Source organism: Orycteropus afer, unplaced genomic scaffold (genome assembly GCF_000298275.1).
Source record: "Orycteropus afer afer isolate SDZICR_OR568_19922 unplaced genomic scaffold, OryAfe1.0 scaffold00059, whole genome shotgun sequence".
Lineage (NCBI taxonomy): Eukaryota > Metazoa > Chordata > Mammalia > Tubulidentata > Orycteropodidae > Orycteropus > Orycteropus afer.
Window position 1 is genome coordinate 6,786,180 of NW_006921646.1, and position 12,892 is coordinate 6,799,071.

Genomic DNA, 12,892 nt, shown 5'->3' on the forward strand with positions numbered 1-12,892 from the left:
GTTGGGCAAGGTGGGCAAGGGTTCTGGGCTGGAAAGTGCCTGTACCCGTGGTGTTGGTGAGCCGGAAGGTGATGGCCTTGTCCGGGATGCCGCACACATTGCGTACAGACACCTGGCAGGTGTAGCTGGCATAGTCTTGGGGTCGCAGGTTCTTCAGCTTCAGGACCTTAGTCTCCCCCTGGATGGCAGTGGACCACTGGAGTGAGGGGCCTGCTTGGACCTCTAGGGGCTCACACACTCATTCACCCAGCACCAGAGGCAAGAGCAGGTCTATATTCTAATTCCTACCTTCCCAACCTCCACGTACACCATTCATCTCAGTACACCTGAGCCTGGGGCAGATGCTGCACTGTCCATACCCTCAGTGCCTTGTCATGGGGCTCTCTGGGTGTGAGGCTACCTTGGTGCACAATGCCCAGGACTAGGCCACAATTTCCCCACTTTGGGAAGTGGAAAGGGTAGGGAGAGAATGCTGGTCTGTCTTACAGCTCACACAAACATAGGGCTGCTCACAGAGCCATGGTCACACATGGGGCTCTGACAACTACCTAGGAAAGTCATCTCCAAAAGCTCTCCTTGGCAGTATGGTTTGATCAGCAGCTCCTAGGACTCCACTAGAAGAGGAGTCATCTGCTAGGCTCAGATGGGCTCACCCCTCAACTTCTGCTGGGCTTACCCAGTGTTCCCAATACTCTGACAGCCAGCCACAGACAAAGATGACCTGCTTGCCCCTAGGGTGCCTTTTCCTAACTAGCAGCGTCCCTGGAGAGCATGTTGCCATGGGAACTCTCCTATCCTCACCACTCCTCCCTGACCTTTCTGTCCAGATTCTTCTGCCCAGGTTTTCTGAACCCCAATCAGAATGCATGCTTCTGACAGCAAAACAGAGCTGCTGTTGAAATCAGTGGTTCCATGAACTCCAGGTCATGAGGCCCCAGGCCCCTTTCCCTCAGTGGGGGCAGGAGGAAGAGTATGAAATGAACCACGAGGAGACCAGGCCAGTTGCCCATCCTGACCTGGGTGTAGAGGGGCTCATAGATGTCAACTCCATTATCCTGGCTGTGGGACAGAGTGTCGGAGCCACGCTTCCAGATGAACCGAGCAGGTGGGTTGGAATTGACAGTACAGCGCAGGAACACGGTCTTCTCCTGGTAGAAGTTGCCTCGAACATCGCTCACTGTCTGGTGCACAGTCAGCACTGGCTCGTCCAGGTCTGCAAGGGCACGGCCCCCGTAGAGTCAGGGCTGGGTGACCCCAAGTGGGGGAGATTGGAATACTGCCCACTCGCAGGGAAAGCTGAGTACCAGATGTTCTAATCCTGCTCACCTGACCAACCTGTTAGGGGTAGGGGACTGGACTTGATGGCTTCCCAGACTCCCTCCCAAATATCCCTTCCCAGCAACCAACAGAGGGGTATCTATCTTTACACCCTCCCATCACAGGATAGAGGAAGCAGCTGTAAACTGGATATCAGGACACCCTGGTTTGAATCCAAGTTTAGCTGTTAATTTGTAGTGCAACCTGCCTAAGTCCCTTCTCTTTCTGAGCCTCAGTTTCTTCATTGGAAAACTGGGCTAGATTGGTCATTCTCACCTCTGACTGCACAATAGAATCACATGGGGATTTTCTTTTCAATATTTGAGTTCACTGATGGTGACAGAAATGAGAATAATGGTTACCTCTTGGAGAATTACTGACCGGGAGGGGGCAATGAGAGAGCTTTTGAGGGTGCTGGAAATGCTCTATATCTTGAACTAAATGATGTTTACACACACACATACATATGTAAGAAGTCACTGAACTGTACACTTAAGATTAGTCCACTTTATTGGTTGTAAATTAATCCTCAAAAAAAAAAAAAAGAAAAAACAGGAAATTTTAAGAAAAAAATTCCCATGTCAGGGCCCCATCCCAGACCAATTGTATCAGAATCTCTGGCAGTGGGGCCCAGGGATCAGTATTTTTAAAAAAGATTCCCTAGAGATTTTAATGTGCAGCCAGGATTGTGAACCCCAGGCTCCAACATTCCACATTCCAACATTTCACAACAGATATTCCAACATCCCATCATCTTGTCCTCCTTCCCTAGTCCATCAGTATAGGTCATAGCCAAGACCACGGCAGGGAGGATGTCTTGGTGAGGCCCTGGTGGTGCCTGCCAGCCCCTCTGGCACCAACAACCTGAGGAAGGGCCCTCAACCCCAGATGTTTTGCAGGAACATGGGTAGCTGATGGGGAGAGTAGAAGAGAGTCTAAGGTTTCACTTCTCATCACTCTTCTGGGTCCCATTTGAGGAGAGCCATGGTTAATGCCTTGCCTGGCTTCACAACTTCTAAGTACCTGGGTCAGTCTAGACTGGCACAAAGGTGGGGAGGGAGGCTCTTGGGGATAAGGGGAGCAGGTGGGGGCTGAGGGCTTCCCACTGAACCAGCAACAAAGACTGAGTTGGGGATGGGGGACTTGATCCTTCAGGTGATTAGGGAGGGCCCTGGGATAAAAGCAGAGACATCAGATATTGCCGGGAGGGCACTAGACCGGAGGCAAGAGTGTGCCCCTTCTCAGAGTTGCTTCCCCAACCCCTAGGAAAGAAAGTCTCTACTGCCCTCCTCAATGAAGATGCTGCTTCTTCGTGCACTTGTCCCACCCTCCTCCTCCTTTCCAGCCTGACCCCAGGGCGCTGCAGAGGACTCTCCGTGGCTCAGGGCTGGGCTGCTAGAGCCGGGGACTCGGAGGGTGGGACTCACACTGCACGTCCACGCGGATGGACTTGATGGCGGGCACACCTACACCATTCTCAGCCTTGCAGTAGTAGCGGCCGCCCTGCGTGCGCGCAATGCGTTCGATGCGCAGCGTCTCATTGAACACAGAAGTCTCCTGGAACTTGTCCGAGGCACTACCCGCGGTCTTGGTCCACCGCACCTGACCCCAGAAAAGAGCGAGGATTGGAGGTGGGGCGGGACTGGGGCAGAACCCCCTACAGCGGTGCGCGCTGCCCACATATGCTTTTCACAAGCACCGAGCTTTGGTGATGTAGTGGTTTTTTGGTTGCTCACCAAAACGTTGGTGGTTCAAACCCACCAGCCTTTCAGTGAAAGAAAGATGGGCTGTCTGCTTCTGTAAAGATTTATATAGCCTTGGAAACCCAATGATGGGCACTATGAGTCAGACTTGGCAATGAATTTGGTTTTTCGTTTTGTTTTGTTTTTGAGGTATATACAGGCCTAGGGAACCAACCTAAGAGCCTGGGGAACCTGGGATAAGGGGGGATGCTTTAAATCTAGGCAGTATAGTGCAATGGTTAAAAGTTTGCAAGCAACCTTTTCTGCTTCCGCTTCTTCATCTGTAAAATGGAGAATATTGACCCTTTAGAAGTTGGAGCCCCGGTGGCTCAGTGGTTAGAGTGTTCGCTGAAAGGTTAGTGGTTCAAAACTACCCACGGAAGAAAGATGTGGCAGTTTGCTTCCATAAAGATTTACAACCTTGGAATTCCTATGAGACAGCTCTACACAATCCTATAGGGTCACAATGAGTCAGAATCAACTCTTTGGTAGTGAGTATAATGAGTCGGAATCCACTTGGTGGCAGGAGGTTTTGGGATTTGGGTTTGGTTGGTTGTTTTTAGGGTTACTGGGTAGTCCCTAGGTGACACTCAGCTATTAACTGAAAGGTTGGCAGTTCAAATCCACCCATGAGTGCCTCGGAAAAAAGGCCTACACATATTCTTCCAAGGGACCATAGCCATTGAAAATCCTATAGAATGCAGTTCTTCTCTGACACAGATGGGGTCGCCATGAGTCAGAATTGATTCCACCAGTTTGGGTAACTGGAAGGATTAAGTGAGTATATACTTAGTGCCCTGAAGCCTAAGAATTTGATTTAAAATTTTTATTATTCTACTTTCCAATGAATAGCCTTGGATTTCTCAGCTGTGAAAAGAGTCTATGTGGGAGCCAGTCTCTGATATGGCCCCCACTGATCCTCACCTCCTGGTATTTACAGCCTCCTTTAGTCCTCTCCCACTTTGTACCAGGGCTGGTCTGTGTGACCAATAGAATATGACAGAAGTAATCCTTTGTCACTTTCAAAACCAGCTGCCACATCATGAGCAGCCTGTGAAGAGACCCATTTGGTAAGGAACTGAAGCCTCGGGCCAACAACCACATGAATTAGCTTAGAAGTGGATCCTCCAGCCCTAGTCAATCCTCAAAACTGCAGCCTTGGCTGATACCTTGATTGTATCCTCATGAGTGACCCTGAGCCAGAATCAACCAGTTAAGCTGCTTATGGATTCCTGACCGACAGGAACTATGAGATAATAAATATTTGTTGTTTTAAGCCCCTAAAGTTTGAATTATTTGTTATGCAGTGATAGATAATAATATGGCATAATACCCACTTTACAAGGTTAGTGTAAAGTTTAGAAAGTATATAAAGCACCTAAGTATGGTACTTGGTACACATTAGTAACTCAACAAATTTCTGTTGTTGTTAATATTGCCTTATGGAAAATTATCAAGAACCACATTAGAAACTTAAGTTACTATCTAAAGCTGCCAGAGGTTTAAGGAAAACTTATCAGTTTCAAATAATCAAGATTAAGAATTGAAAGGTAGAAGAGAAGCTTTGGCTGTGGAGTACAGAAGCTTTGGTTTTGAAGTTGAGGACTGCTTATTATTGAGACAGGGCAAAAACCCTGAACCTAATGAATCAGGCAGTCCATAGGCCATAGAAACAAGACTGGGGAGAAGTGGGTGAAAGAACAACCTTTCTCATGCAGTGGAGGGATCACTATAGGCTATAATGTTTCTAGTCCCCTCCCTACCCATTGCTCTACCTCCATGGATCTAGAAGCTATAAAAAGTTGAGGAAAGTTAGAGGCAGTTTCAAGCAATCCTTTAGACAGATAATGGAGCTATGAAGATGTTTTTTCTTTCTATACTTGATATTTTGTGTTTTACCATGATTTGTCTACACAGGATTTGTTTACATATTGCTCAAGACATGCTATGCTGCATTCATCTGAGAGTTCCCACCTTTCTTCAGTTCTGCAAAATTCTCATCCTTTATGTCATAAATATTGCCTCTTTGTTTTCTCTAGTCTTTCTTTCTAGAATGCCTAAGCTTGTGTTGTTGCTTCTTTTTCTGTTCTCTATGCATATCAACTTCCTTTTGCATATTTTTCATCTCTTCTTCTTCTCCATACTGCAGTTATGGCTGATTTTCTCAGATCTATCATCTAATTCACTAATTTTCTATTTTACTATATCTAGGATATTAAGGGCAAATCTTTTAAAAGATTTTTTTTTTTTCTCCCTAGGATTTCTATTTGCTTTTCCCATCTGACTGGTCAGGTTTCAAAATCTCCTATTTTATAGATTCTATTCCTTCTGTTAGCTGCACAGTGAATAAGGAAGACAGTGGAAGAATTGATGCATTTGAATTGTGGTGTTGGTGAAGAATACTAAAAATACTACGTACTGTCAGAAGAATGAACAAATCTATCTTGGAAGAGGTACAGCCAGAATGCTCCTTAGAGGTTAGAATGGCCAGACTTTGTCTTTCATACATTGGTCCTGATTTCAGAGGGGACCAGTCACTGGAGAATGATATCATGCTTGGTAAAGTAGAGGGTCCGTGTAAAAGGGAACATCCTCAATAAGAGAGATTGACACAATGATTGATTCAAACACAGCAATAATTGAAAGGATGGCACAGGATGGGGCAGTATTCATTCTGTTGTACATAGGGCCACTATAAATTGGAATCAACTGGGCAGCACCTACCAACAACATTCCTTCCACTATCTCTTTGAACATTTGAAACATTTAGTTTCAATACCCTTTTAGATTGCTCAATTATCTCTGGCTTCTTAGATGTGAATTGTTCAATTTGTTGGATCTGTGAACTGGCTCTCCTGGCACTGTATTTATTTATTTATTTATTTTTAATGTGGCTTAAAGTTTTACTTTGCAGGCTTATATATTTAGTGGAAATTATCTTCCACAGAAGTCCTACTTGGGCCCTAGGATGCCTATCTATGGTGTGGTTTTATGGTTGCTTGTTAGGAAAAAAAAAATTAAAAAACCATTGCCATTGAATCAATTCTAACTCATAGCCATCCTACAAGACAGAGTAGAACTGCCCAATAGAATTTCCAAGGCTATAAATGTTTACAGAAACTGCCACATCTTTCTCCCATGGAATGGTTAGTGGGTTCAAACCACTTAGTTAGCAGCCAAGCACTTAACCAGTGCACCACCAAGGCTCCTATGGTTGCTCATAGCCAAGATAATGTGGGTTCATAGGCTTTTATGTTAGTTTCTCAGCTTAGGGTTTCTTCATTTGGATTGTGCAAGACAGAGATAGACTTAGAGTTATGACCTCTCATAGGTGACTATTTGCATCCACAGCCTGAAGGAGACAGTCTACTTCCTGCTGTGACCTGGGCTATGGGACAGAGATCTTCAGGTCCCCATCCATACCTGGTGCCACTCATGTTGAGCTTCGAGCTTTAGGTACAAAGTCCAGTTCCAGCTCCTAGTCATGGATAGATAGACCTGTGGCCTCAAGTCATATCCTCATGTGTGTACTAGGACTACTATCTCTAACATGTGTCTGCAGGTCCCCATGGACCAAGTTCTTCAACTTCTGCTCATGGCCATCATTATAGAGTCCCTCTTCATTTTTTAGCCCTTAGAGATTACTCTCGCTTCCTGTTTAGAGCAGGGAATTCCATGCCCACTCAGTTCCCCATCCTAACCACAAAGTGGGCCATAGTATCATACATCCTTCTTTCCCCTATTAGACTGAATGTTCCATGAGAATAGAAATCATATCTATTCTCAGGACCCATCACAGTGCTTGGCACATAACATGTGCTCAATAAATATTTGTTGTCACAAAATAAGCAAAAAAGAAGAAAGATTTGGTAATATCAGTGACTAAAGCAGGAAAGAACAGGGTGAACTTGGGGAATAGTGAGGAGGTAACTTTGGCTATAGCACAGGTGTTAGGACAACAGTGAGAAATCAGATAGGAAAGGTGGGGGTGGGGAGCCCTTCAGTTCCACCTCTAGGAGCTTGAACTGGGCCTAGTAAGTAATGGGGAGACATCAAAGACTTAGGAGCAAGGGAGTGATATGATGCAGTAAGTTTGGGGATGCGCATTCTGGTACAAGTGTAGGATGGGTTGAAGGAGGGAGAGGCAAGAGACCAGGAGAACAGTTTAGAGTCTATTGCTGTGATACAAGGGACAGAACTGAAGGTTTGACCTAGGGGGGTTATAGGAATAGACAGGAAAAGACTCATGCAAGAAATACAAGAAGAAAGGCCTCAGAAGCTGGCTACATGTGGGGAATGAAAAGGAAGAGAGTCAAATATAAGCCCAAGCATTTGAGCCTAGGTAGCAGGACAAACAATGAAACCACTGATGGAAATAGAAAAGATGGTACTTGTACACACAGACACAGACATGGAATGACTCATATGTGGAAGGCACAGGGGACACACACAGATGGCCAGTACAAGGGAAAGATGGCCCAGCTGCCTCACTGGCTTTAGAGGGGATCATTCCCACTTTAACAGTCACACCAGACACCAACACAACCCTGAAGACCAGCAGCATTGTTTCCACATCTAAATAAAGCTTGGGGAAGGAGCAAGAGTGGTAACAGTTTCAGGTTGAAAGAGTTTTTAGGGGTTTCCTTGTCATCTGCTTGTCTCAAGACCAAACCTACTAAAACCTGTTCCAAAACTTACCCAGAATAGAGGATTTTGTATTTCACCATCCTTCCTAGGATCCAGATGCAACCTTTTCTGTTCCTATTAAAGGTCACAGCATCTCACCAGCAAATTCCACCACCCCTCCATCCCACCTCTTCCCTGACTCCTCCCACTAGCCCTCAGTGATAACCAGCCATACTTCCTGCCTGAACCATACAATTGGCCTATGACAAAATTCATCACACATTTCCAGATACTTGTCTTCTGTTGCTTTCTAATTGCTTTGGATCTTACAACCTTTAGAGTATGGGGCTTGCCTACTGAAAGCCTCCTAAAGTAGAGGCTATTTTATATTTGGGGAGCTCTGGTGGCATAGTGCCTAAGATATTTGACTGCTAACCAGAAGGCTGGCAGTTCAAACCTATCAGCTGCTCCTCAGAAGGAAGACTGGGCAATCTATTTTGCTTGTAACTCTTGAGCTCCCAACCCAAAGATGGATCCAATGGGAGGAAGTGTGCTAAGCTACAGAGAATACAGGGTCTAGATTCAAATTCTGCTTCCACCATCACAAGAGGTCTGTGACCTTCAATGTTTACCTAACTTCTCCAAGCCTCGGTCTTCTCAGCTGTAAAATGGAGGCATAGCCGTAGGACTCAGAAAATAATGGAGAAAGTATCTAGGATACTGGTTGGCACATGGCCCTCCCTCAAACATTGGTTGAGAGTGCATCTAAATTGATGTCTGCTCAACAGAAATCTAGAACGGAATTGAGCAATTGACATTCAATTTTCCCCCTCAGATGTTTTTAGGTGAATAAGCCCAGAGCCTTTAGCCCTTCCCCACAGAGTTAACTGTCCAGCTATTTCCCCAGCCCCGTCCCCTGTTTACTTGCCACTGTATGTCTTTAGTGCCTAGCTCCTGCTGCCTCTTTTCAAGCTCTGATTCCAGAGAAGATGTGAGGAGTAAGGAGGCAGGAGGGGCCTGAGCAAGGCCAGGCTGGGGCTTACCTGGGGCCGAGGGTGCCCGGTAACAAGGCACTGCAGCACAAGGGTGTCCCCTTCCCGGATGGTGTAGACACGCTCACTGATGTTATCCTCTTTCACCACACATGCCTGGCCTGCATGCACGATCTGGGCCTGAGCTGGAGCTGGTGGGACAGGAGCGAGGAGGTTTAGACCAGAGGTGTCAGGGCCAGAGGACGCTGACGCTCCCTCCCTAATGTGTCAGGGGTAGGGGTCAGCCCAGATTTCTCATGCTATTCCTCAGAATTTCTCTGACCCCACTGAGCCCATGAAAAACTCCTCCCAGAGCCCACACGCCAGAACCAGAAGTGCCAAGGACTCAAGAAGGGGCAATTCTCCCTTACAAGAGATCAATCCTTTTGTGGTAGTTAACGTTTTGTGTCACCTTGACTGGGCCTAGTTCTGAGTGGCTGAGCAGCTGGATGTAGTTATTCCCCATGGTGAGATTGGTAATCAATTCCATGGTGGAATCTACTGAGTAGCTGCCTTAGGGATGTGGTCTGTTTCCAATATATAAGAGACAGCTTTGGGCCTGGTAGAACCCCTGAGACTATGGCCCCTAGCTGCCCTTCAGGTCTGGAATTTAACCCACTCCTGTGGCTTCCAGCCAAACAAACGACAGGCATATGAGCTGAACATTTACATTAGGTAAATATACTCCTTGGAGAGATCAATCATAGGAGAATAGAAGGACTGTGTATGCACAGGGAGACAGCTCAGGGGGCAGGAGTGCATGAGAGGGAAGGACACAGAGAAGAGATAACTATGGGGAGGAAGTGGGAAGAGAGCAGTTGCTTTGTGGAAAATTGCAGTCAACATCATGAGGCAAAATGTATGTGAACTGCTGTATGGAAAATAAATTTGCTCTGTAAACTTTGACCCAAATCACAAAAATTTAAAAAAAAAAAACAAGAAGTAGAAGCAGCAGCTTTGGGAATGGCCTGTAGCTTCTGGCATGCTTGAGTCCTGCATGTAGCTGAGTTGTTGTTCAACAGCCTGCCATGTTGTCTGCCGATCTTAGGACTCTTAATGGACTTGAATCAATGGCCTGCCCTGTTGCTTGATAATCTTGGGACTGTGCCATTTTACTTGTTGACCTTGCATTTGTCAGCCTCAGCAGCCAGCAGCTGCCTGAGTTAAGAAAAGCCTCCGACTTCAATGGGCCAGGAGCAAGAGGCAGAGTTAAAGCCCAAGGCCAAGGGGTTTTCACCCAACCCCTGGAGCCTGGCACTTTGAACCTCGACTTCTAGCCTCCAAAACTGTTTAACTGTTTTTTAAAGCCATCCCATTTATGGTATTTTCTGTTAGAGCAGAGTGAAGTAACCAAAACACGTTTTAAATGAGCTAACATGTACCAGGAGACTTTATCATCTGTCCAGACTGGTTATCACTCAATTTCTCATCACCAACTTAGGCAGCAGCACCCTGTAGTGGATACTCTTGGTACCCCATCTCTGGCAGATGCATCCATCCTCAGCTGCTGTGGAAGCTGCTAGCAATCCCCTTAGCCGATAGGAGCTGCCTTGGCCAGAAACGGGAGATCTTGGAAGGTACAATGGTTAATGTGTTCAGCTGCTAACTAACAAAATCACCCAGAGATGCCTTGGAAGAAAAATTGGCCATGGAAAACCCTATGGAGTACTAATGACTTTAGAATCTCGAAAGTGGGACATATATTATTATAAATTGCCAGGGCCTGAGGTAGGCGGGCTTGAGGCTCAGGGACTGCTTTTTGCTTAGGGGTGGTTCTATATTAAGGCCGGGGCAGAGGTAGGTGGGCCCGAGGCTCAGTGGTTTGTTTTCACTTGGGGGTGGCTTTGTATTAAGGCTGGGGCCGTGGTACGTGGGCCTCAGGCTCAGGGGCTGCTTTTCACTTGGGGGCAGCTCTGTTTTAAGGCTGGGGCCCCCAATAGGTGGGCCCAGGGCTCAGGGGCTTGTTTTTGCTTGGGGGTGCCTCTATATTAAGTCCAGGCTGAGGTAGGCAGACTTCAAGCTCGGGGGGCTGCTTTTCACTTGGGGGCAGCTCTATTTTAAAGCCGGGGCCCAAGGTAGGCAAGGCAGACACAGGGCTCAGGGCTGCTTTGGCTTGGGGGCGGCTCTATTTTCAGGCTGAGGCTAAAGGTAGGTGGGCACAGAGGGGTTAGGAACAACTAAGGGAGACAAACTTGTCTGTCAGTTTGTTGTCCTGTGGTGGCTTACGTGTTGCTCTGAGGCTGGAGGCTATGCCACCGGTGTTGCAAAATGCCAGCAGAGTTACCCATGGTGGACAGGTTTCAGCGGAGCTTCCAGGCTAAGACAGACTCAGAAGAAGGAAGAGACCATCCACTTCTCAAACAATTGACCAGTGAAAACTTTATGAATAGCAGTGAAACGCTGTCTGATATATTATTGGAAAACTTTATGAATAGCCCTGAAACATTGTCCAATATAGTGCCGGAAGATGAGTCCATCAGGTCAGAAGACACTCAAAATTTGACTGGGGAAGAGCTGACTCCTCAGAGTAGAGATGACCTTAACAATATGGATGGAGTAAAGCTTTTGGGACCTCCATTGGCTGATGTAGCACAACTCAAAATGAGTAGAAACATGCAAACATCCATTAATAATTGAAACAGAATGTACAAAGTATGAATCTAGGAAAATTGGAAGTTGTCAAAAATGAAATGGAACACATAAAGATCGACATCCTAGGCATTAGTGAACTGAAATGGACTGGTTTGGGCCATTTTGAATCAGACAACCATATGACTTACTATGCCTGGAATGACAAATTGAAGAGGAATGGTGTGGTATTCATCATCACAAAGATTGTTTCAAGATCTGTCCTGAAGTGCAACACTGTCAGTGATAGGATAATATCCATATGCCTACAAGGAAGACCAGTTAATACTACCATTATTCAAATCTATGCATCAACCACCAAAGCCAAGGATGAGGAAACTGAAGATTTCTACCAACTTCTGCAGTCTGAAATTGACCAAACATGCAATCAAGATGGGTTGATTATCACTGGTGACTGAAAAGCAAAGGTTGGAAACAAAGAAGAGTTATTGGTAGTTGGAAAACATGACCTTGGTGATAGAAATAACACTAGACATTGCATGATAGAATTTTGCAAGACCAATGACTTATTCATTGCAAATACCTTTTTCCAACAACATAAGCAATGGTTATACACATGGACTTCACCAGATGGAATACACAGGAATCAGATTGACTACATCTGTGACAAGAGGTGATGGAGAAGTTCAATCAATATCTCCAGCCAAAACAAGGCCAGGAGCTGATTGTGGAACAGACCCTCAACTGCTCGTATGCAAGTTCAAGTTGAAGTTGAAGACAATTAAAACAAGCCCATGAGAACCAAAATATGATTTAAATAATATCCCTCCTGAATTTAGAGACCATTTAAAGAATAGATTTCATGCACTGAACACCAATGACCAAAAACCAGAGGAACTGTGGGATGACATCAAGAACATCATCCATGAAGAAAGCAAGAGGTCATTAAAAAGACAAGAATGGAAGAAAGGAACGAAATGGATGCCAGAAGCAACTCTGAAACTTGCCCTTGAGTGGAGAGTAGCTAAAGCAAATGCAAGAGAAGACAAGATAAAAGAATTGAACAGAAAATTTCAAAGAGCAGATCAAGAAGACAAAGCCAATTACTATAATGAAATGTGCAAAGACCTAGAGTTAGAAAACCAAAAGAGAATAACATGCTCAGCCTTTCTCAAGCTGAAAGAACTGAAGAAAAAATTTAAGCCTCGAATTGCAATATAGAAAGATTCTATGGGCAAAATATTGAATGATGCAGGAAACATCAAAAGAAGATGGAAGGAATACACAGAGTCACTATACCAAAAAGAATTACTCAATGTTCATCCATTTCAGGAGGTGGCATATGATCAAGAGCCAATGGTATTGAAGGAAGAAGTCAAAGCTGCACTGAAGGAATTGGCGAAGAACAAGGCTCCAGGAATTGACAGAATACCCACTTGAGATGTTTCAACAAACGGATGCCCCACTGGCGGCACTCACTCAGTTATGCCAAGAGATTTGGAAGACAGCTACCTGGCCAACTGACTGGAAGAGATACATATTTGTACCCATTCCAAAGAAAGGTGATCCACAGAATGTGGAAATTAT

General features: G+C 45.5%; 1 protein-coding gene across 1 annotated transcript in view; it reads right to left on the minus strand.

Moving 5' to 3' along the window:
• The window catches only part of MDGA1 (MAM domain containing glycosylphosphatidylinositol anchor 1), an 87,259-nt gene that overhangs the window by 25,655 nt on the left and 48,712 nt on the right, over window positions 1-12,892 (minus strand). The window contains exons 2-5 of the mRNA XM_007939416.1: window positions 8,729-8,868; window positions 2,745-2,919; window positions 1,017-1,213; window positions 46-178 (exon numbers count right to left, since the gene is read on the minus strand). Of these exons, the coding sequence (XP_007937607.1) occupies window positions 46-178; window positions 1,017-1,213; window positions 2,745-2,919; window positions 8,729-8,868 (645 nt within the window). The remainder of the gene's footprint in view (window positions 1-45; window positions 179-1,016; window positions 1,214-2,744; window positions 2,920-8,728; window positions 8,869-12,892) is intronic.